Source organism: Mastigoproctus giganteus, chromosome 12 (assembly GCF_048544385.1).
Source record: "Mastigoproctus giganteus isolate SK-2022 chromosome 12, ASM4854438v1, whole genome shotgun sequence".
Lineage (NCBI taxonomy): Eukaryota > Metazoa > Arthropoda > Arachnida > Uropygi > Thelyphonidae > Mastigoproctus > Mastigoproctus giganteus.
The window spans coordinates 123,806,809-123,832,251 of record NC_143586.1 but is presented as its reverse complement, the minus strand read 5'-3'; the positions used below and the strand labels follow the sequence as shown (position 1 = coordinate 123,832,251).

Below are 25,443 nucleotides of genomic sequence, written 5' to 3'. Positions count from 1 at the left end.
GTCACGGTATGCTATTCAGCCTTCAATTTATTTAAGCTGTCAACTTCCACGACAGATGGAAGCTTGTTCCAACAATTAACCACCCACTGGCTAAAGGCAAATTTTTGCACATCTATTCTACAACTGTCTTTCTTCAATTTGAATTTATGTCCCCTCGGGCGATTAATCTGGGTAAGAGAAAGAATCACATCAGCATTTGAGCTTGCTCAAACTATTCAAGGCTTTATACACCTCAATCAGATCACCTCGCAGGTGCCTAGTCTCCAGATGGTGGAATTTGCAGAACTTAAGCCTATCTTGGTAACAGCAACCCTTTGTTCCACTCACTAATCTGGTTGCCCTTCTCTGTACTTGTTCTAGTAGCTCAACATTTTTCCTAAAATGAAGCCCCCTGTGTGCAGTACTCAAGGTGTGTCCTGACCATTGCCTTATACAAGGGGATAATCTCCTCCTTATCCCTGCTAGCAAAATTCCTATATAACATTGACAAGACACCATGAGCTACTCTTGCAGCCTGCCTGCACTGCTCAGAAAACGTCATATCTGACGGCACAGTTATCCCCAGTTTTTTTTTTTTTTTCATTCTCCACTACCCTGCGTGCAGTACCACAGAGTTGGTATGTTACTGTAGGATTACTGCTACCCATATGCAGTACTTTGCATTTGTCAGTGTTAAACTTCAGTTGCCATCTCTCAGCCCATTGTTCAATTTTCTAGATCCTGTTGCAGTAGTGTATTGTCCTTACTGTCATTAATAACCTTACAAACATTTGTATCGTCTGCAAACTTGGACATTAAGCTTAATTTACCTTCATCAATATCATTGATAAATATAGAAAACAATGGGCAAAACATGGACACCTGGGGAACTCCAATAACATTTAGTCCATTAACAGCAGTGTCCATTGATTACTACTCTGTCTTCTCCCACTCAACTGTCCTTTTATCCATTGTAGCAACTTACCCTTAATGCCATACTTCTCCAACTTGTACAGTAGTCTTCAATGTGCAACAGTATCATTCCTAAAATCCAAGTATATGATATATATATTTTTTTTTTTGCATCCAGTTCCCTTGTGACTACAGCATATATCCAATCAAATTGGTCAGATAAGACAGGATTTATCTAGTTTTATTAAAAGAGGTAAGAAAACCTTTTAGCCATAATTAGGAGAGTACTTTTGGACTTGAGGGAGATTCCTGTGGATTGAAGTGCAAATGTCTCCGTTATTCATAAAGAGAGAGAGAGAGAGAGAGAGAGAGAGAGAGAGAGAGAGAAATGAGTATTATAGACCTTCAAGCTTGACTTCTGTTCCAGGGAAAATAATATAACTAGTAATCACAGAAGTAATGCAGGGGGTATCTTGATAGAATGCAGGTTAAGAGAACCCTAAAGCATTCTCAACACAGATTTCTTAAAGGGAGATCCTTTCTGACCAATCTTACTTGGCTATTATAACATATTCAGGTTTAAGGTTGATAATTGCAAGGTTCGAATATGGGCAGCAGTAATCCCAGCTTAACGTACCAGTTAGATCATACACCGAAGGTAGTTTTGAAAGAAAAAGATTTGGGAGTAATTGTACAGTCTGACTGTTACGGCAGTTGTTGTAGTCACCGTGAGTCAGTTCTTATACACTCTGTCTACACTGCTCAGGAAACTGAGCAGTGTGGACAGAGTAGTAGCACAGCTTAAGGCATTTTGTCAGTGGTATACAGGAATTTTGCCAGAAGAAGATATAAAGACAAAATTGCCCTGTTGTTATAAGGCAGTGGGTAAGGCCCATCTTGATTATTGGATACACATCTGGAGGCTTCATTTTAGGAAGGATGTGGAACTGTTGGAATGGATATAGATTAGTCAGGGGCACAAAAGGGTGCTCTTACTCTTTTGTGACCCTGACTAATCTTGTTCCAGTTACCAAGCTCTGAAATTTGCACAGCCTGTAAACTGAAAACTGGCCACCTGTGGAGGTACCCAGTTGTAGTGTTTGAGGCTTTAAATGGATTGAGTAAATGAAATGCAGATAGCATCCTAACACTTGCTCTTAGAACAACCTTCCATCATTGTTAAGGTGGGTAGTTTGAATAAATTTTATGAAATTGTTAGAAGGGAATGGCAAAATGAGGTGGGTGATAGTGATTTTTCTTTTTATATGTATCAATTCAATATTCCTGAAAATGGCTTCAGATGTTGGTTCAAAAACCTATGTCAGTTTTGCATTGATGCAGATGATGACTACTTTAGTTCCTTCCATGCCTTTTTTATATGATCAGTCTTGTAAACTTGTTGGGCAAAAGTTGTTTATCCTGTCCTGTATACAATTACATATCAAAAATAAAGTATTACTCACCTATTAATTTCATAGAAAAGGTAGGATTGCAGAATTACTGTTGTATAATCATCTGTAACAGGATCTTGGGTCGAAAAACTGCTAGATTGGGGGGGATACAAGGACTAATAGATTAACAGTAGCCACTGGCAGAGGTGAAAGTGATTCTTGCACTGCTTCTATTGGAATGAGCCGCAGCCTGGAAAATAAGATGCAGGATATTTCAGAGACTGCTGGAAATCATTGGGGTACAGGTAAGTACCCCAATGATTTCCAGTACTTATTGGAATTACAGTAAGTATTGGGGTACAGGATTTCTTAGCTATCGTAACACATGGGTTGTGTTACGATAGCTAAGAAAAAGAAAATGTGCATGTATACTTGCATGTACACCAATGCTAGGAGTTTAGTAAATAAATTTGATGAATTTGAGGTATTGCTCAAAACATCAAAGACAGATATTGTGGGGATTTCAGAGACGTGGTGTCACACAGATATAAGGAAGGCAGAACTGGAATTTGGGAAGTACAATGTCTACAGAAGGGATAGACAGGATAGGAAGGGAGGAGGGGTTATGCCATTAGTTAAGAAATACATAAAATCCAAGGAAGTGAAGCCAGTCGACATTGCGGGACAGTGCAGTGTCGAGTCAGTTTGGTGTGACATAAGCATTGGGAGATCAAAATTGAGAGTAGGAGTGTGCTATAGGCCTAATGACTCTGATGAGTATAATACGAAATTGTACAGGGAAATAGAGTGGGCCAGTAAATCAGAGAGTCTTATAATGGGGGATTTTAATTTCCCAGATATTGACTGGAATTTGGGGGCTGGTCACTCACACACTAGCAAGGCTTTTGTGGATTTATTGGATGATTGTTTTCTACATCAGCATGTTCGGGAGGCAACTAGAGGGAGTAATACTCTTGATTTGATTATCAGTAGTGATTCTTCATGCATTAAGAATCTGCAGGTAAATGAACCACTAGGTGGCAGTGATCACAGTGTGCTGGAATGGGATTTACTCAAAGAGGTAACTACCATTAGGGATAAAGGGGAAGATTATTGCTTTCGTAAAGGCGACTGCAATGGACTGAGACAGTATTTAAATTCTATACAGTGGGACCAACTGATGATGTTACCAACAGCAAATTCAAAATGGGAAGCATTCAAAGAACTTATCTTGGAAGCTACTAGGCTTTACATACCAACTAAGAAATACTGTTCAAGGTTTAGGCCTAAGTGGATGTCAGATGAACTAATGAGACACATGGCAGAGAAGAAAAATGCATGGGATACATACAAATTAACACGTGACACAGAAGCCTATGATAGATACAAGTTGATCTGTAACCAAGTTACAAAGGAGGTTAGGCAGGCGAAGGCAGATTACGAGAAATCTTTGGCAAGGGATGCAAAGAAAAACAGCAAAGAGTTCTTTACTTATGTAAACTCTAGAAGGAAGGGGGTGAATCAGATTGGTCCACTTGATATCGATGGGTCAACTGTTGATGATCCTGCTCAGGTAGCTAACAAACTAAATGAATATTTTGCATCGACATTCACACATGAGGAGTTATTCAGGGAGGGGAATGCCAGAGGTGTATTCAACTCTGGCAGTAAGCTAGAGAATCTTGTAATAACTGAGAGTAAAGTGGAGGAGAAATTGTTGATGATAAATACAAGAAAGGCACCTGGGGTGGATGGGATCTATCCAGTTATATTAAAGGAGGCAGCAAAGGAAGTAAGCAAACCCTTAGCCATAATTATGAGAGCTTCCTTGGACTCAGGGGAAGTACCCATGGCTGGAGATGTGCAAATGTGACCCCAATTCACAAAGGAGGATCAAAGGGCGACACAAGTAATTATAGACCTGTTAGTTTAACTTCTGTTCCCGGAAAATTAATGAAGGCACTGGTTAAAGAAGCACTGCAGCATCATCTAGACAAGACTTCAGTTATAGCTCAGACACAGCATGGTTTTGTTAAGGGGAAGTCTTGTCTGACCAATTTGATTGGATACTATGATGCAGTCACAAAAGAACTGGATGCAGGGAATAACTTTGATATTATATACTTGGATCTTAGAAAGGCTTTTGATACTGTTGCACATGGAAGACTGCTGCACAAATTGGAGCAGTGTGGTATTGGAGGCAAATTGCTGCTATGGATAAAGGGGTGGTTGAAGGGGAGAAGACAGAGAGTGGTAATCAATGGACACTGCTCATCGTGGACTAATGTTATTAGTGGAATCCCTCAGGGCTCAGTATTGGGTCCATTATTGTTTTCTGTATTTATAAATGATATTGATGATGGTATATCAAGCTTAATGTCCAAGTTTGTAGACGATATGAAGGTTGGCAAGGTTGTCAAGGACACTACTGACACTATGCTACTGCAACAGGATCTGGAAAGGTTGAGCAGATGGGCTGAGAGGTGGCAAATGAAGTTTAACATTGACAAATGTAAAGTACTACATATGGGAAACAGCAACCCCAGAGCAACATATCAACTCTTTGGTACTACACTGACAGTGGTAGAGAATGAAAGGGACCTGGGGGTAGTTGTTGCAGGCAGATATGAAGTTTTCTGAGCAGTGCAGACGGGCTGCAAGAATAGCTCATGGTGTATTGTCGATGATATATAGGAATTTTTCTAGCAGGGATAAGGAGGTGATTATTCCCTTGTATAAGGCAATGGTCAGGCCACACCTAGAGTACTGTATACAGGTCTGGAGGCCTCATTTCAAGAAAGGTGTTGAGATGCTGGAATGAGTACAGAGAAGGGCAACAAGATTAGTGAATGGAACAAAGGGGTGCTCTAATGAAGAAAGGCTTAAATTTTGCAAATTACAGTGTCTGGAGACTAGGCACCAGCGAGGTGATCTGATAGAGGTGTATAAAGCCTTGAATGGTTTGAGCATGCTCAATGCTGATGGGATTCTTCCTCTTGCTTAGAATAATCACCTGAGAGTGCATAAATTCAAATTGAGGAAGGACAGATGTAGGATAGATGTGAGGAAATTTGCCTTTAGCCAGTGGGTGGTTGGTTGGTGGAACAGACTTCCATCCGTTGTCGTGGAAGTTGATAGCCTAAATAAGTTTAAGGCTCAGCTGGACAGGTATTTCGAGCGAACAGAGGGGTGAAGTGGAAGTGGTTATTTTTTATTTATTTATTTATTTATTTATTTTTTTTTTTGGCTGATGCTGCATAAGCTTGTTTTCTTGCATCAAATGCCTCTACTAATGCTAATCTTGTATAGGTAATGATTTTGGCTTTACCTAATATAAGTAAAAAGTGATGTGTATGCCACCCTTATCAATTTTTATTTTTAAATACAGGGCATCCCCTTGGGCATCAACCATTAATGTGCAATGCTTTGTTTTATTTTGTCTATGTGTTTTTCTGTTATAGGTTTCACATTCAATTTTGACTACCAGCTTATTGGAATATTTCAGAAAAAAAAAAGTTAAAAACATTTCTTTCTGTGAAGCTGTTATTATGTGCAGGCAATCCGTTTAGGTCACTTTGGTCAAAATTTAGAAATGATGAAGCCATATTGTAGAAATGCATGTATATCTAACTTGCCTGGTGACTGCAAGCCTTATGTTAAAAAAAAAAAAAAATTGTTTTTAATAAATAAAACAGCTGCTCAGCTTTCAAGCTTATGTAATGAGTAGTGTGAATAATAGTAGCTGGTACTACAAATGCATGAATGTCTAATAAAATTTTAGGGCAGGAAGCTGCAAACTAGTTAGGTCACTGGTCTGAATTTACAAATGAAAGAAGCAACATCACAACAAAGTTTCCAGTGTGATTACCTTTTTTTTTTTTAAGTTATGGCTGGTATTACCCTGGAAACTTTTTTTTGTGTATACATTTTAAATGGTGGGTTCTTTATTTCTGAATTTTGACCAGTGACCTATGGGTAATTATACTCAATTGAGAATAAGTAATAGCAGAGACTTCCCTGATGTGGAAGCATCATTTATTTGAAGTATAAGAGGAAAGCAACTTGTTGTGAAGGATTTCCCAATATGAGATTATGTAATAGTGATGCCTAACATACAAACTTCAGTCTGTTTTAATAATATCATGTATGAATGATTGACGTAGTGGCGCTCATTATGTATAGTCTAAATCTTAAATGTCAGTGCAGTACAATTTGTATACTGGTGTAACAATATTGCAATTCATTTAGAAATATAAAAACTTTGCATTGGGTATAAGACGTCTGGGTCCCTAGTTGAAAAAAAAACTCATATCTAAACAAAGGCTCCCTCTTCCCAATCTCTGGCAAGAAGGACCAGATGTATAAAATTTTTATTCTTGCCTATGGCCACCCCTCCTCTCAATTTTAGGACTGGCTATTAAGATAATGGCCCTTATGTCTGGTTTCATTATTAGTTAATAGTGCTAGTGCAGTGCAACTAAAAATTGCTTCAAATATAAATTTGATTAATTTATTATTTGAATTTTATTTTTATTTGAAATAAAATTATTTCAGAAAAAAAGTACAATGTAATTGTAAGTTTTGACTTCTTAATATTTTTAAATATTTCTTCTATTAGGCTTTATAAATATGGTCGAAGTTTTGCTTTAGACAGCTTTGAATCAGGACATGAACATGCTCATTTGCCTCCTGTTGAGCTCTGGGATCGTGTTTCTATTTGGAAAAATATGCCTGAAATCTCCTATAAAGAAGTGATGGAAACTTATCATGGCCTTCATACTTGGTTAGAAATGGTGTACAAATATGGTGTTGCCATTATGAGAGGTAATTAATAATCATAATAGTTTCTTGTAGCAACATTTTCCTTTATCAAAATTATGCAGGTTTTTATTGAACAGTTATTGATGAGAAAAACAAAAATTGGTATCCTTGATTCATCTAAAATCTGTAATATAGCATAACAAAAGTGTATATGGTTCTGTATTAACCTGATCTAACTGTTTTTAGGTTATGTTATATTAGGTTAAGTCAAAGCCACCTTAAGGGATAAAAAAAAGTCTTTCATTAGTTCTTTGGATAAGTAAGTCTCAAATTGTTATATACCTTTACCAGATATAAGTAGTTCCCTCTCCTCTTAATGTAATATATAGATGCCTGCATTGTCCCTGAAAAAATCTCTCAAAAGCTTGAGAGCGACCTTGATAGCACACATTTACCCTTTTTTCACCAAAGATGATGGAAAGTAACCTAGTTTCTTTGAAATGCATCCCTCAATATTTGTTGGTGTTTTATTAATTCATAAAATTTAAAATTTAGTGATCTATGCAGCAGGCCCCCCCCCCCGTTATAACGCGGTTCGGTTTACACTGATTCGCTATAACACTGTTCTTATATTATAACCCATATCTGACTATAGTGATCTGTGACAGTAGTGCTGTCACAGATCACTATAATGCTCTTTTACAGATTGAATTTTTGGCATATTTAACGAAATTGTTTCATTTGATGGAGTCAATAGCTTGAAAATGAATAGCAAAACAGCATTAAAATGTTTCCCACGTCGACTTGAGAAATTTTCCCTTGCTCAGTGAAATTTTCTCATACGTTAATTTAATTGCAGTGCAGTGACTTGTTACATAGTTCCGAGATCAACATTTTAAAAAATGATCAAGTATATTGCTTATAATATTTGTGTTATATGCATTTATCTGAAGTCTAGTCATCACTCAGTACAGTATTAGACATCGTGCGTAACGGACAGTTTACTTGAACATTGTATCGTAATTAATACAACCAACGCAGTTACATTTTCGAAGAATGAAAAAAAAGAGTGAAAAAGCAACAACGTCTGGGCGCAGTACGAAGACTATAAATGTAAGAAAATACTACTGAATTTGAAAATTAAATTAGACGTTTTGAAGTGAATCGATTCCGGTCAATGACAAGCAGATGTGTGCCATAATTTAGGACTTGCAACTTTAACTGTAAGAACAACTATAAAAAAATAAAGAATTAATTTTAGCAGTGGGAAAGATAGCGTTCCACTGCAAGCAACTAGGGCTAGGCCGGCTATTAGGATTGAAATGGAAAGACTTTAATTAATTTTATTGAAGATAATATCCAATGCAGAATTCAGTTAAGTTAAATATTATAAAAAAAAAAAAAAAGACAGAGTGAAAGAGATTATCTGAAGAAAACTCGCTGAAAAAAAAAAAAAAAAAAAATGTGGAACCATTTAAAACTGGTAAAGGCTGGTTGAATAGATTTAAAATCCAGGGAGAAGCCACAAGGGCAGACCAAGGAGCCGAAACTTTCAAAAAAGAACTTGTTACAATTATTGAAGAAGGGTATTATGTGTTATACTTCTGAACAAGTTTTTAATGTAGATAAAGCAGGACTTTTGTGGAAATGAATGCCTAAAAGAAGTTTCATATTGAAAGAAGAAAAAAACATGCCAGGTTTCAAAGCGGCGAAGGATCAGTTGACTTTATTGTTGGGTGGTAACGCTGCGGGGAATTTAAAATTAATACTCCTTTTAGTTTATTTGGAAGAGGGCCAAAGTTCAACCCAAAATCGACACATTTTTCATGATTAAATTCATCAATTAAATTAAATCAATTAAAATCAATTTAGATTAATTAAATTCATGATTTTAATTTGAATTTTAAGTTTAATTTTGATATGTAAGTAGTTACCACATAATTATATACGTATGTAATGCAGAATATTTTATATGTGCAAATATTTGAATATTAAATATTTTGACCGACATTTGTACATCTTTTCACTACCGTTTATTATTGATTAGGAAATATCCTATGGCACCAACAGCAACTCACAAATACATATGTTACCTTATGGGAATGCGGCTCTCGTTAGCGCAGATTCACTTAGCGCTCTGTTTTTCCGGAATGAATTATCATCGTTAAGCGGGGTCATCTGTATAGGCTATCATATTTCTAGCCAGTGTTTATAACTCTTTATTTTTAGATTATGCAACTCCACTTGGTTTTCAATGTTTGTAAACTGATAGCTATTTTTAACTAGAATTTAAACTTTAAATTTTTATGCTGATTTCACAAATATTATTATTATTTTTTTTCTATCACTTACAATTTTTTCACAAATCACTTAAATCGATGTCATGGGTTTGTATTATCGAATATATTTAGTTAGGAGTAAATACTGGGAATTTTTAAACTAAATCTTCATATTTTGGCAATACTGCCTTCAGTCATTTCTTTCTTCACCTTGAGAGCTCCATGCAGCAGTGTTTATCATTGTGTGCTCAGTTTATTTATGAGGTTGTCATGTCAAACTTGTGCTGAAAAGTTAGGAAAATGTCTTCACTTAAATGTTGAATAGTCTGAACTTATTTTATTATATTTCAGGAAGTTATGTAGTTACGATGTCCAAATTATTTGCTGTATGATTCCTTTCGCCTCAAAGGTGGTACTTGTGCATATGTCCGTTCTGATGTTCCCTGTCAGAGACTTAGCAATTTGGAATCTCCTCTCTTTGATCTTCTCTGGCTTAAATTCTCTCTACCTCATTGTGTAAAATTCATCTGTTGTCTCTACCGTTCTCCCAACTCCACTAATCACTTGGAGCTCTTTGACTTCCTCTCTTTGCAACTTTACTTTCTCCAGTCCAACTTTCCTAACAGTGAGGTAATTTTCCTTGGTGATTTTAACGTTCACAACTCCAGCTGGCTTCCGTTTTCTAGTCACACCGACCCAGCAGGTCGAGATGCTGAGGCTTTTGCAATTACTAATGACCTAGCACAGATTGTTCATTTACCTACAAGAATACCGGACAATCCTAATCATACAGCCAATACGCTTGATCTTTTTCTCACAAACAACCCTTCTAAGTACAAGGTTGAAGTGAGAGGTCCTTTAGGCACTTCAGATCACAACTTGGTGATTGTCTCTTCTCCAATGGAACCTTTATCTCATGGCTATTCCCAACCTCGTATTGTTTGGCGTTACAAGAATGCAAAATGGGATGATCTGCGAGACTTCTTTTCTTCTTTTCCTTGGTCTTATTACTGTTTCAAAACTTCTGATGTCAACGTTTGCTCGGATCGTGTCAGTGAAATTATTCTTGCAGGAATGGAATCCTTTATCCCACATTCCACTTTAAAATCTCGTCCTTTATCTAAACCTTGGTTTTCCAATAAATGTGCTAAGGCTTTTCAAGAGAAGAATGTTGCATATCGTAATTGGCTTCTTGCTAATTCTTCAGTTTCATTTTCTGCCTACACCAAAGCTCGCAACAATTGTAAAGCAGTTATTAATCAGTCCAAACTAGAGTTTGAACAGGCTAAGAGTAGAAAACTTACTTCTTGCCCTAATGGTAGCCGAGCATTCTGGTCTCTTGCCAAAGCTATTGGCCGCAACTTTTGCCCATCTCTGCTCCCACCTCTGTCCAAACCAGATGGTTCTGTTGTCACTTCAGCCAAGGATAAAGCTGACCTGCTAGCATCCCATTTTTCTTCCAGCTCATGTATTAATGATCTTGGTAAAACATCTCCCACCATTCCTAACACGCTCCATTCAATGCCTCCTGTGGTCTTCCGTCAAAAGGATATCAGAAGGATTTTGATGAATCTTGATGCTAAGAAAGCTCCAGGTCCTGATGGTATTTCTCCACTTGTTCTCAAAACCTGTGCTCCTGAACTTACTCCTGTTCTTTGCCGCCTTTTTTCACTTTCTTATTCCAAAGGTGTTTTTCCTTATGCTTGTAAATTTGCTCATATCCAGCCAGTTCCTAAAAAGGGTGACAAATCCCTCCCATCCAATTATCGTCCCATTGCAATTACTTCTACTCTTTCTAAAGTAATGGAGAAATCAATTAACCGCCAACTCTTAAACTACCTAGAAACCTTCCATCTGATCAACGATCGCCAGTATGGATTCCGTCAGTGTCGATCCACTGGTGATATTCTGACTTATGTTACCCATTTATGGACTAATTCAATGGAAAGGTTCGGTGAAACACAAGTAGTTGCTCTTGACATCTCAAAGGCTTTTGATCGTGTTTGGCATAAAGGTCTTCTAAACAAGCTTCCATCTTATGGTTTGCCAACTGTTTTTAGTAATTGGTTATCCAGTTTTCTCTCTGATCGCTCACTGAGGGTGATGGTAGATGGCTCTCTGTCTTCTAACTTCTCCACTAATGCCGGTGTCCCCCAAGGTTCAGTTCTTTCCCCCACTCTTTTCCTCTTGTACAAAGGGTACTAGGAAAGTTTTGCAATACAGCTTTGTTTATTTAATTTTTTCAAAGTAATTTCCTCTACATTCAATACACCTCTCCATCCTCCGAACCCAATCTTTAAACCAGTTCTGCCAAGTTTCACTAGAAAGTAAAGCACACTCGTTGTCCCAAGCCCATAGAAGGTCCTCATCACTGGAAAACCGCCTCCCTTTTAGCTTCAGTTTCACATGCGGGAACAGTGCAAAGTCGCAGGGAGCAAGGTCTGGACTGTAGGGAGGGTGCTCGAGAAGTTTCAGTCCTGTCGTGGTCAAATATTCGGTGCAGGCTTTGGCGCGGTGAGCTGCAGCATTATCGTGATGGAAGTACCAGGTGTCCATTTTTGACTTTGGCTGCAGGTTCTTCTTAGATCCAATGACTTTAGGCAGGCATTGTTCAGTATACCACTTAGCTGTGACTGTCTTCTGCGTGTCCAAAACGACACGTTCCACAATTCCACTCGATTTGAAAAATACAGCTATCATTTTCTTCTTTACAGATCGGGATTTTCTGACAATTACGGGTGTGTCGTCATCATCAAAGACCCAAACTTTGTTTTGAGCCTTGGTCGGCAGATCGTAATAGTACAGCCAAGTCTCGTCACCTGTCACGATGTTGTTCACATACCGAGATTGTCCCTTATCAAACTTTTTTAACATCTCCCGGCACCAAGTCACACGTCGTGTCATCTGCTCTTCAGTTAGTTGATGCGGCACCCAGAGAGAACAAAGTTTCTTCATGTGCAAATGATCTTGCAGAATCGAACGAATTGCTGGTGCATTTAGGCCCAAAGTATCCTCTATCTGTTGGTAGGTCACTCTCCTGTTTTCGCCAAGCATTTTCCTCACAGCAATAACGTTTTCCTCCGTATCTGACGTTCGTGGCCTTCCCGGCCTCTCAGAATCCTCCAGAGTGAAATTTCCCCTTTGGAATTCTCTATACCACCTGAATATCGTTGTACGATGTGGACAATCATCATCTAGTGCAAGAGTCATTTCTTCTAAGCACTGGTCTATGGTTAAACCACGCACGAAATTATACCGCAAAACTGTCCTTATCTCATTTCATGACCACGATGCCATCGCAAGCACTTTACACTCTCACTACTAATGAATAACTTAGCCCATCGACTTGGCGCGGCGGTTACTATGCACGTATGAACATGTCTCAACATGCAGCAACAAGCAGCTTCCTGTGATTCATTGTTGCGTCATATTGCAAAACTTTCCTAGTACCCTTTGTATATCAATGACCTTCTTCCATTGACTGGAAATCCTATCCATAGTTTTGCCGATGATAGCACATTGCATTCAACTTTCCATTTTGAGAAACCTTGTCCAGCTCAATCAGCTTCAAGTTCTCGAAAATCTGCTGCCAATTCCTTAAATGCCGATCTTCGGGTAATTCTCCAGTGGGGCAAAGACAACTTAGTTGATTTCAACCCTTCTAAAACTCAATCTTGTCTTATATCTCGCAAAAAGGATTCTTCTGCTCCTATGCTTATCTTTAATGACACTCCGATTTCTAGGCAAAATGATATATCTCTTTTGGGGATTACCCTGACTTCTAATCTCTCTTGGCACAAGCACATTACAAATATTGCTTCCTCTGCATCTAAAAAACTTGGTTTTCTCTTTCGCTCTCGGCATTACTTTTCTTCCAAACAGCTGCTCACTCTGTATAAATCGCAAATCCACCCTGCCATGGAATATTGTTCCCACATCTGGGGTGGTGCCCCCAAAACCTCTCTCAGGCTTCTTGATTCCATTCAGAAGAGGGCAGTTAGGTTAATTAATGATTCATCTCTAACAGAGTCTCTCCACTCGCTTTCTCATAGATGCACTGTTTCTGCTGCATGCCTCTTCTACAGATACTTCCATGGGCACTGTTCTTCTGAATTGGCTTCTATAATTCCCGCTCTCTCTTTCTCTTTCAAAACAGTCCAAACACGTGCTGCCACCAGCCAACATCCATTTACTGTCCAACTTCAAACCCACAGAACCAACTTTTCATCTTCCTCATTTATTCATTCAACTGCCGTTTTCTGGAACAACCTTCCTTCATACGTATTTCCTGAAAATTACAATCTACAGAAGTTCAAGTCCAATATCAACAAATATCTTCTTTCGTCTTCTCTACCTCCAACCCAAGCACGGTACTAAGTACTATAGGTTCTAATACCTCTAGTGTTTGGGGTTCTCATAAAAAAAAAAAAAAAAAGTCCTCAACAAAGACAAGATATAGAATTTGTAAAAAAAAAAAAAAAAGCACACACGTGTAACCAGTATGCACAAAAGATATTTTATGTGGAAACATCTTTGACAAAAATCAGACAGAACCATTTTAAAATTGAACATCTAGAATTGTAGTTATGAACAATCTAACATTTTTATGCTCACGCCTGCTACTTACCCTACTGAATCAATGATGACTGCATTAGCTTCATTTAGGAAGTGATGTAATTTGCATCATTTCCACTTCACATTTTCGTGACAAATTGGTTTTACTTCAGCCCGAAATTTAATAGGCGCTGCCAAAGATGTTTTCACATCAAATGTGTGTTGTGCTTATTTAGGAGTGAAACTAAGTGACTAAGATAAACACTTGAATTTTTGGCCCCTAGTTCTAGAATCATTTATAACCGTGAGTATTTCATCCTCATTCATTTTCCTATTGCCTTTCAGATCTTTAAACACCTCAATCAAGTCACCTCTAACGTGCTAGTTTCTAAGCTGTGCAAGCCACATATTCTAAGTCTTTCCTCATAAGGACGTCCGCCGACTGGGCTAGCCAGGTGGGTAAAGCGCCTGCCTGGCAACCCAAAGGTCACGGGTTCGAATCCCGCCTCGGGCTTGGATCAAAGTACTGCAAAAACCTTGGGAGGTGCATTATGGCCACAGAAGCCGATGCGCCAATAACTGTGAAAAAAAAAATAAATAAAATAATAAGGACGTCCTTTTGCCGATCTCACCAGGCAAGTTACCCATCTCTGGACCCTTTCAAGAACTTCGATGTGTTTTTTAAGGTGCTGTTTCCGCACTTGAACACAACATTCCAAGTGTGGTCTAATGATTATGACATCCTTATTTCTACTAGCAAATGTTCGATAAATCATCGATAGAACACAATGGGCCTTCCTTGCAACCTGTCTACAGTTCTCGGAGAACTTCATGTCTGACCTTAATATCATAACCATACTGTAAAAAAAACCATGTCGTAACCAAGTGTATAACTTATTTTGGGCTTACTGTTCCCCAGATGCTAGATTAAAGCATAGCTGCTGCTTTTCTGACCATCCCTGAAGTCTATCTAGGTCACTCTGAAGAAGCTCTGCTTGGTGGCGATTATTAACTACTCTACCAATCTTTACATTATCTGCAAATTTAGACAACATGCCCTCTATCCCTTCATCGATGTCATTTAAGAAAATCAAAAACAACAGTGGGCCCAATGGGGAACCTCACTTCTTACATTAACCCAATCTGAGGAATAACCATTATCACAATCCTCTGCCTCCTGCCTTGAAGCCATCCAGCTATCCATCTAAGGTTTTTCCCTGTGATTCCAACCTGTTCAGCTTATAAAGTAACCGTTTATGTGGGACTGAATTAAAAGCTTTGCTGAAATCCAATAAACAATGTCAGAATTATTCCCTAAATCCAGCTCTTGAGTTACCCTGGTAGCTAACCAAATTAGTTAAACATGATTTTCCCTTTACAAAACCATGCTGTGTATACTTCAGAATTCCATTTCAATCCAAATGATTCAGATTCCACCGTTGATCATTGCCTTCATGAATTTACCTACTACTGAAGTTACAGACTGACCGGCCAGGAATTTCCCACTTCACTCTTAGAACCGCTGCCCATATGTATTGGAAATACATTGGCACTTTTCCAATCCAACACAATCTTTCCTGAGTCCAGTGATGCTCTCATAATTAGCATTAGTAGAGGCATATGATGCAAGAAAGCAAGCTTATACAGCATCAGCCAAAAAAAAAAAAAACTTCTCCCATTTCACCCATCCATTCACTCCAAACGTTTGTCTAGTTCTGCCTTGATTTTATTTAAGCTGCCAACTTCCACAACAACAGATGGAAGTTTGGTCCAGCAATCATCTGTCTGCTGGCTAAAGGCAAATTTCTGCACATCTATTCTGCAACTGTCTTTGCTCATTTTAAATTTATTTCTCCTTAGGTGATTAATCTGGGCAAGTGGTAGAATCCCATCAGTATTGAGCTTGCTCAAACCATTTAAGGCCTTATACACTTCAATCAGATCACCTCGCAGGTGCCTGGTTTCCAGACACTGCAATTTGCAGAACTTAAGCTTTTCTTCATAAGAGCAACCCTTTATTCCATTCACAATCTCACTGCCCTTCTCTGTACTCGTTCTAGCAGCTCTACATCCTTCATACAGTACTCAAAGTGCGCCTGACCATTGCCTTATACAAGATAATCACTTATGCCTACTAGAAAAATTCCTGTATATTATTATATTACTTAGCTTACCTGTAGAAACTAGGTCTTGCATAATGAGAGTTCGATTAACGTGTTTTTCAGTTAGCGCTATTTCAAAAAATTATATCACTTTTCACTTTACACGGTGCAAATTTCTAGTTAGCACGATCTTTTTTTATGTGATACATGTAGTTGAAAAAATTTGAATCACTCGCTAAGCTTAGTACTAGTCAGATGTGCAATAAAGAAGTGTTTGCCCACTGCCTTCCCCAGTGTGTTCCATCAATCATCGGAAGCAGACATGTCAGAGCTTGCACTTGGTCATCACGCAACACAGCGGCAGCCCCCAAGGCAGAATGTGCTGGTCCTTAAGGAACTAGTAGTTGTTGGTGACTCTATTGTCAAGGAAACGGGAAACATGCTTTGTAAAAAGGATAGGTGGAACAAGACCAGTGTATGTCTGCCAGGGGCAAAGGTTGATGATGTTGTAGAGCGGATATCATCTTTTAAGGGCACAAAAGGTGATATAGTTGTACACGTTGGCACTAATGATATTAAGAGTAGGAGACCGGCGGAATTACTTAACAAGTACAGGTCACTGTTGAAAAAAAAAGCCGTGAATTAGGGTTGAATTTGAAAGTGTCTGCAATTCTGCCCAGACACCATAGGAGGGAGTATATGATGAGAGCCCTGTCGATCAATTTGGCCCTGGAAAGATTGTGCAAGGCTCAAGGGGTAGAATTTTTTTTCAGCCTGGTCTGTTCTTGTTAACAGGAGAGACTGCTTCTACAGGGATTGGATACACTTAAATAGAAAGGGTGCAAGAATGTTTGCTGATGCTATCGAGGCAGTGTTAGGTGTGTCGGAAAACTGCTTGATTGGTGGGATACAAGGACTAATAGATTAACAGTAGCCACTGACAGAGGTGAAAGTGATTCTTGCACTGCTTCTATTGGAATGAGCCGCAGCCTGGAAAATAAGATGCAGGCTATTTCAGAGACTGCTGGAAATCATTGGGGTACAAGTAAACACATGGGTTGTGTTACGATATCTAAGAAAAAGAAAATGTGCATGTATACTTGCATGTACACCAATGCTAGGAGTTTAGTAAATAAATTTGATGAATTTGAGGTATTGCTCAAAACATCAAAGGCAGATATTGTTGGGATTTCAGAGACGTGGTGAATTTAGGGAGTACAATGTCTACAGAAAGGATAGGAAGGGAGGAGGGGTTATGCTATTAGTTAACAAATATATAAAATTCAAGGAAGGGAAGCCAGTCGACATTGCTGGACAGTGCAGTGTTGAGTCAGTTTGGTGTGACATAAGCATTGGGAGATCAAAATTGAGAGTAGGAGTGTGTTATAGGCCTAATGACTCTGATGAGTATAATAAGAAACTGTACAGGGAAATAGTGTGCCAGTAAATCAGAGAGTCTTATGATGGGGGATTTTAATTTCCCAGACATTGACTGGAATTTGGGGGCTGGTCACTCACACACACTAGCAAGGCTTTTGTGCATTTATTGGATGATTGTTTTCTACATCAGCATGTTTGGGAGGCAACTAGAGGGAGTAATACTCTTGATTTGATTATCAGTAGTGATTCTTCATGCATTAAGAATCTGCAGGTAAATGAACCAGTAGGTGGCAGTGATCACAGTGTGCTGAAATGGGATTTACTCAAAGAGGTAATTACCATTAGGGGTAAAGGGAAGGGTTATTGCTTTCGTAAAGGTAACTACGATGGACTGAGACAGTATTTAAATTCTATACAGTGGGACCAACTGATGATGTCACCAACAGCAAATTCAAAATGGGAAGCATTCAAAGAACTTATCTTGGAATCTACTAGGCTTTACATACCAACTAAGAAATAGTGTCCAAGGTTTAGGCCTAAGTGAATGTCAGATGAACTAATGAGACATATGGCAGAGAAGAAAAATGCATGGGATACATACAAATTAACACATGACACAGAAGCCTGTGATAGATACAAGTTGATCTGTAACCAAGTTACAAAGGAGGTTAGGCAGATGAAGGCAGATTACGAGAAATCTTTGGCAAGGGATGCAAAGAAAAACAGCAAAGAGTTCTTTACTTATGTAGACTCTAGAGGGAAGGGGATGAATCAGATTGGTCCACTTGATATCGATGGGTCAACTGTTGATGATTCTGCTCAGGTAGCTAACAAACTAAATGAATATTTTGCATCGACATTCACACATGAGGACTTATTCAGCGAGGGGAATGCCAGAGGTGTATTCAACTCTGGCAGTAAGCTAGAGAATCTTGTAATAACTGAGAGTAAAGTGGAGGAGAAATTGTTGATGATGAATACAAGAAAGGCACCTGGGGTGGATGGGATCTATCCAGTTATATTAAAGGAGGCAGCAAAGGAAGTAAGCAAACCCTTAGCCATAATTATGAGAGCTTCCTTGGTCTCAGGGGAAGTACCCATGGCTGGAGATGTGTAAATGTGACCCCAATTCACAAAGGAGGATCAAAGCGCGACACAAGTAATTGTAGACCTGTTAATTTAACTTCTGTTCCCGGAAAATTAATGGAGGCACTGGTCAAAGAAGCACTGCAGGATCATCTAGACAAGACTTCAGTTATAGCTCAGACACAGCATGGTTTTGTTAAGGGGAAGTCTTGCCTGACCAATTTGATTGGATACTATGATGCAGTCACAAAAGAACTGGATGCTGGGAATAACTTTGATATTATATACTTGGATCTTAGAAAGGCTTTTGATACTGTTGCACATGGAAGACTGCTGCACAAATTGGAGCAGTGTAGCATTGGAGGCAAATTGCTGCTATGGATAAAGGGGTGGTTGAGGGGGAGAAGACAGAGAGTGGTAATCAATGGACACTGCTCATCGTGGACTAATGTTATTACTGGAGTCCCTCAGGGTTCAGTATTTGGTCCATTATTGTTTTCTGTATTTATAAATGATATTGATGATGGTATATCAAGCTTAATGTCCAAGTTTGCAGATGATACAAAGGTTGGCAGGGTTGTCAAGGACACTACTGACACTATGCTACTGCAACAGGATCTGGAGAGGTTGAGCAGATGTGCTGAGAGGTGGCAAATGAAGTTTAACATTGACGAATGTAAAGTACTACATATGGGGAAACAGCAACCCCAGAGCAACGTATCAACTCTGTGGTACTACACTGACAGTGGTAGAGAATGAAAGGGACCTGGGGGTGGTTGTGCAGGCATATATGAAGTTTTCTAAGCAGTGCAGACGGGCTGCAAGAGTAGCTCATGGTGTATTGTCGATGATATATAGGAATTTTTCTAGCAGGGATAAGGAGGTGATTATTGCCTTGTATAAGGCAATGGTCAGGCCACACCTAGAGTACTGTATAAAGGGCTGGAGGCCTCATTTCGAGAAGGATGTAGAGATGCTGGAGCGAGTACAGAGAAGGGCAACAAGATTAGTGAATGGAACAAAGAGGTGCTCTTACGAAGAAAGGCTTAAGTTTTGCAAATAAGTGTCTGGAGACTAGGCACCAGTGAGGTGATCTGATAGAGGTGTATAAAGCCTTGAATGGTTTGAGCATTCTCAACGCTGATGGTATTCTTCCTCTTGCTCAGAATAATCACCCGAGAGGGCATAAATTCAAATTGAGGAAGGACAGATGTAGGATAGATGTGAGGAAATTTGCCTTTAGCCAGCGGGTGGTTGGTTGGTGGAACAGACTTCCATCCCTTGTCGTGGAAGTTGATAGCCTAAATAAGTTTAAGGCTCAGCTGGACAGGTTTGGTTTGGTTTGGTTTGGTTTTATTGGCGCATTAGCATCTAAGGCTATAATGCGCCAAGACCGGCTGGACAGGTATTTCGAATGAACAGAGGGTGAAGTGGAAGTGGTTATTTTTTTATTTATTTATTTTTATTTGTTATTTTTTTGGCTGATGCTGCATAAGCTTACTTTCTTGCATCAAATGCTTCTACTAATGCTAATGCTACTTGTTTGTCTCCCATGTGCAGACTTGCAGTTAAAAATTCTAATTTTTAAAAACAAAAATTTTTTTTATTTTTAAACGAGCCAAATGCAAATGTTACCACAAAGGAGATAATGGTAACAGAACTAGGTGAAATCTTCCATATCACAGAGAAACTGAAACTTATGTTTGAGGTTCTCTGCGATATTTATTTTGCCAGAGCCTAGAGAAGATTGTTGTTGGCTATCAGAAATTGATTGATGAAAAAAAGAAAGCCAGCACTGTTCAAATATTTCTGTAACATATAGTTTCTTCACTGTGTATTCTATGCAATAAACATTTAATTCTATAATTACTTTTCTTTTACACAGTTATACAGTTAAAAAGTTATTTAAAAGGTATTTTTAAAATTCTTTATGGCCATTTCCATTAAGGCCATGACCAATTATAATTTTTTTTATTGATTATTATATTCGATTAACGCATTTCCGTTTTGTGTGATGCACTTGCAGGATGAGCTAATCGAGACCAGCCTGTATATCAATTAGCTTTAATGGTTCAATGAACTTACTTGCCATTTCCCTTAAAATTGTTGGGTATATGCCATCAATGTCTGGAGCCTTACTAGCCTTAAGACCCAAAAGTTTTTTTCATTAAATAATCATGTGACATTTCAGTATCATTAATTGCATATTTTTCAACTAGACTCCCATAATTTCTTATTGAAGTAGAGGGTTTTTGTTTTCTAAATATAAATGCAAAGTAACTGTTGAGTTCATCTTCAACATCAGCTGAGGTATCTAATACTATGCCACATCCATTACATGAGGGTCCGATCTTGTTTGTTCTTCTGTTTGCATTTATATATGCTAAGAATTCCTTATGCCCACTCTTTGTGCTCTCTTTACCAGCAATTTCTCATAATCTGCCTTTCCAACCTAACCTTTTCTGTGGCATTATTATAGGTTAATTTGTAGCTGTTATAGGATTCAGTACTTTTTATTGTTCTGTACCTTTTCCATGCTGTCAAGTAATCTGGCAACTTCATTATTGATCTAACTTGGAATCTTCTTTGTGGAGTATTTTTTAATGGTATATGCGCATTCAAGGCTTCTGTGATTAATGTTTTAAAGGTGTACCGTAATAACAAACCAAGTAGCACTTTAAGCCATCGTAATTTCCTTTCCTGAAATCATAACCAATTCCTTTACCTTTAACTACTGCTACCCCTCTCTTCATCATCCACTGTAGAACGTCATGATCACTTCCTGCTACTGTACTGTCAGCCCTATTATTTCATCTAGTTCATGGGTGATGATCAGGTCTAGAATATTCTTTTCCCTACTACTTTCCCTGATACATTGATACAAATGACAGTCATCTAGTTGATTTAAAATTTTTTTACCCAATGTTGAGTTTCCTTCCCATTTGCTCCTATCAGTTAGAGTAAAATTAAAATCACTCATTCCATTTGCATGTAGAGGCTCTCATCATAACCTTCACAATCACCTGGTCTGTAGATTGCTCCCAATCTCATTATACCTTTGCTTCTAACTATCTCACACCATACAAATTCTATATATTATGCAAAGTGTCTGAATCCAGGAAAGCTTTCATCACAGTCACGCTGCTTTTTTATAAAAAGCTTGTCCCCACCACCTCTCTGCTCTACCCTTCATAATTTTTTTTTTTTTTTTTTTATGTAAACCACAAACGAGAGGTATTAAAACCTATATTACTTAGTACCGTGCTTGGGTTGGAGGTTGAGAAGATGAAAGAAGATATTTGTTGACATTGGACTTGAACTTCTGTAGACTGTAATTTTCAGGAAATACATATGAAGGAAGGTTGTTCCAGAAAACGGAAATTGAATGAATAAATGAGGAAGATGAAAAGTTGGTTCTGTGAGTTTGAAGTTGGAGAGCAAATGGATGTTGGCTGGTGGCGGCACGTGTTCGGACTGTTTTGAAAGAGAAAGAGAGAGCGGGAATTATAGAAGCCAATTCAGAAGAACAGTGCCCATGGAGTATCTGTAGAAGAAGCATGCAGCAGAAAAAGTACGTCTATGAGACAGCAAGTGGAGAGACTCTGTTAGAGATGAAGCATTAATTAACCTAACTGCCCTCTTCTGAATGGGATCAAGAAGCCTGAGAGAGGTTTTGGGGGCACCACCCCAGATGTGGGAACTGTATTCCATGGCAGGGTGGATTTGCGATTTATACAGAGTGAGGAGCTGTTTGGAAGAAAAGTAACGCTGAGAGCGAAAGAGAAAAAGTGTTTTTAGATGCAGAGGAAGCAATATTTGTAATGTGCTTGCACCAAGAGATATTAAAAGTTAGGGTAATCCCCAAAAGAGATATATCATTTTGCCTAGAAATCGGAGTATCACTGAAGATAAGCATAGGAGCAGAAGAAACCTTTTTGCGAGATGTAAGACAAGACTGAGTTTTAGAAGGGTTGACATCAACTAAGGAATTGGTAGCAGATTTTCGAGAAGTTGAAGCTGATTGAGCAGGGCAACGTTTCTCAAAATGGAAAGTGGAATGCAATGTGCTATCGTCGACAAAACTATGGATACGATTTGAGAGCCATCTACCATCACCCTCAGTGAGCGATCAGAGAGAAAACTGGATAACCAATTACTAAAAACAGTTGGCAAACCATAAGATGGAAGCTTGTTTAGAAGACCTTTATGGATCGGTTTTTTTTTTTTTTTTTTTTTTTTTTTGGGGCATTAGCAACTAAGGCCATATTGCTCCGGGATATGCGGTGGTCATTCCCTGACCTTTCCACATCCTCCGTATTTGGTGATGACGGGCTCGAACCCTGGTTTAATCAAAAGCAGTGTGCTACACACTGCTGCTGCTCCTTCCCACCTGGCTACGGAGGCGCCTCTTTATGGATCGAAAGCTTTTGAGATGTCAAGGGCAACTACTTGACATCTCAAGAACTCAAGAACTTGAGAATGTCAAGAACTCTTGACATTCTCAAGAACTCAAGAATTCTACTTGAAGGCCTGACGTAGCCCAGTGGTCAGGAGCGAGAGTGCATCGCACGCGTTCCTTGAGTGGACCGGGGTTCAAGCCCGTGACTACTAAATACGATAAATATTTGTATTGACGATTTATTGTAAACTCTACTGACTTGGTTGTCGTGCCGGAGTATAAACAGAAAATTTATTTATTTATTACTTGTTTCACCGAACCTTTCCATTGAATTAGTCCATAAATGGTAACATAAGCCAGAATATCACCAGTGGATCGACACTGACGAATCCATACTGGCGATCGTTGTTCAGACGGAATTTTGGCAGTTAATTGATTTCTCCATTACTTTAGAAAGAGTAGAAGTAATTGCAATGGGACGATAATTGGATGGGAGGGATTTGTCACCCTTTTTAGGAACTGGCTGGATATGAGCAAATTTCCAAGCAGAAGGAAAAACACCTTTGGAATAAGAAAGTGAAAAAAGGCAGCAAAGAATAGTAAGTTCAGGAGCACAAATTTTGAGAACAAGTGGAGAAATACCATCGGGACCTGGAGCTTTCTTAGCATCAAGATTCGTCAAAATCCTTCTGACATCCTTTTGATGGAAGACCACAGGAGGCATTGAATGGAGCGTGTTGGGAATGGTGGGAGGTGTTTTACCAAGATCATTAATACATGAGTTAGAAAAAAAATGGGATGCTAGCAGGTCAGCTTTATCCTTGGCTAAAGTCACAACAGAACCATCTGGTTTGGACAGAGTTGGGAGCAGAGATGGGCAAAAGTTGTAGCCAATAGCTTTGGCAAGAGACCAGAACGCTCGGCTACCATTAGGGCAAGAAGCAATATTTCTACAAGAATGGAAAATGATTCTTCCATTCTTGCAGGAATGGAAGAATTATTTTCTTGCAGGAAATAATTCTTCCATTCCTGCAAGAATAATTTCACTGACATGATCTGAGCAAACGTTGACATCAGAAGTTTTGAAACAGTAATCCGACCAAGGAAAAGAAGAAAAGAAGTCTTGCAGGTCATTGGAAAAATTGCTTCCAATGTAGAAGCAATTATTCTAATCTTAGCCTGTTCAAACTCTAGCTTGGACTGATTAATAACTGCTTTACAATTGTTGCGAGCTTTGGTGTAGGCAGAAAATGAAACTGGAGAATTAGAAACAAGCCAATTACGATATGCAACATTCTTCTCGTGAACTGCCTTAGCACATTTATTGGAAAACCAAGGTTTAGATAAAGGACGAGATTTTAAAGTGGAGTGTGGGATAAAGGATTCCATTCCTGCAAGAATAATTTCACTGACACGATCTGAGCAAATGTTGACATCAGAAGTTTTGAAACAGTAATCCGACCAAGGAAAAGAAGAAAAGAAGTCTTGCAGGTCATCCCATTTTCCATTCTTGTAATGCCAAATAACACGAGGTTGGGAATAGCCATGAGACAAAAGTTCCATTAGAGAAGAGACAATCACCAAGTTGTGATCTGATGTGCCTAAAGGACCTCCCACTTCGACCGTGTACTTAGGAGGGTTGTTTGTGAGAAAAGGATCAAGTGTATTGGCTGTATGAATAGGATTGTCCGGTATTCTTGTAGGTAAATGAACAATCTCTGTAAGGTCATTAGTAATTGCAAAAGCCTCAGCATCTCGTCCAGCTGGGTCGGTGTGACTAGAAAACGGAAGCCAACTGGAGTTGTGAACATTAAAATCACCAAGGAAAATTACCTCTCTGTTAGGAAAGTTGGACTGGAGAAAGTCAAGTTGCAAAGAGAGGAAGTCAAAGAGTTTCAAGTGATTAATGGAGTTGGGAGAATGGTAGAGACAACAGATGAATTTGACACAATGAGGTAGAGAGATTTTAAGCCAGAGAAGATCAAAGAGAGGAGATTCCAAATTGCCAAGTCTCTGACAGGGAATATCAGAACGGACATATGCACAAGTACCACCTTTGAGGCAAAAGGAATCATACAGCAAATAATTTGGGCATCTGAGATGAGCAGTAGTTGAATGAACCGATAACTGAGATTCTGTCAGAAAAAGTACATGGGGTTGGCAGACTGCAAGGGGAAATGGACATCGTTAAGATTAGGATTGAGACCACGTATATTTGTGAAATGAATTAGGAAGTGTTTGGGAGGTTTAGAGCTTTTCGCAGATAAGCTTGCTCTATTAGTTTGACAATTCATGGTGTATCCAATAGTAAGAAAAAGAGGGTGGGACACGCTGTGTGAAGTAATGAAATTTTTGGATATGTTGTACACATGGTAAGAATATACCCAGATCCTTGACATAACGTGGCCTCGATAATGCTTCCCTCATACACACTACTCTGACTCCCTCCAGTCACTATCTGGCAGAGTAGAGGTAGGTAGCGAGATTATACAGTAGCTGATCCGGAAGTCTCCTAGAGAGTTACCAATAGGTTCGGTCCGGTGTACTAACTATCGGCCGGCCTGCAAACACAGTTTTACAGCTGTACCCTCGAAATGTAA

General features: G+C 38.8%; 1 protein-coding gene across 1 annotated transcript in view; it reads left to right on the top strand.

Moving 5' to 3' along the window:
- LOC150077390 (uncharacterized) overlaps nt 1–25,443 on the top strand; it is a 219,791-nt gene that overhangs the window by 104,258 nt on the left and 90,090 nt on the right. The window contains exon 5 of the mRNA XM_090385627.1: nt 6,901–7,106. Within this exon, the coding sequence (XP_090241753.1) occupies nt 6,901–7,106 (206 nt within the window). The remainder of the gene's footprint in view (nt 1–6,900; nt 7,107–25,443) is intronic.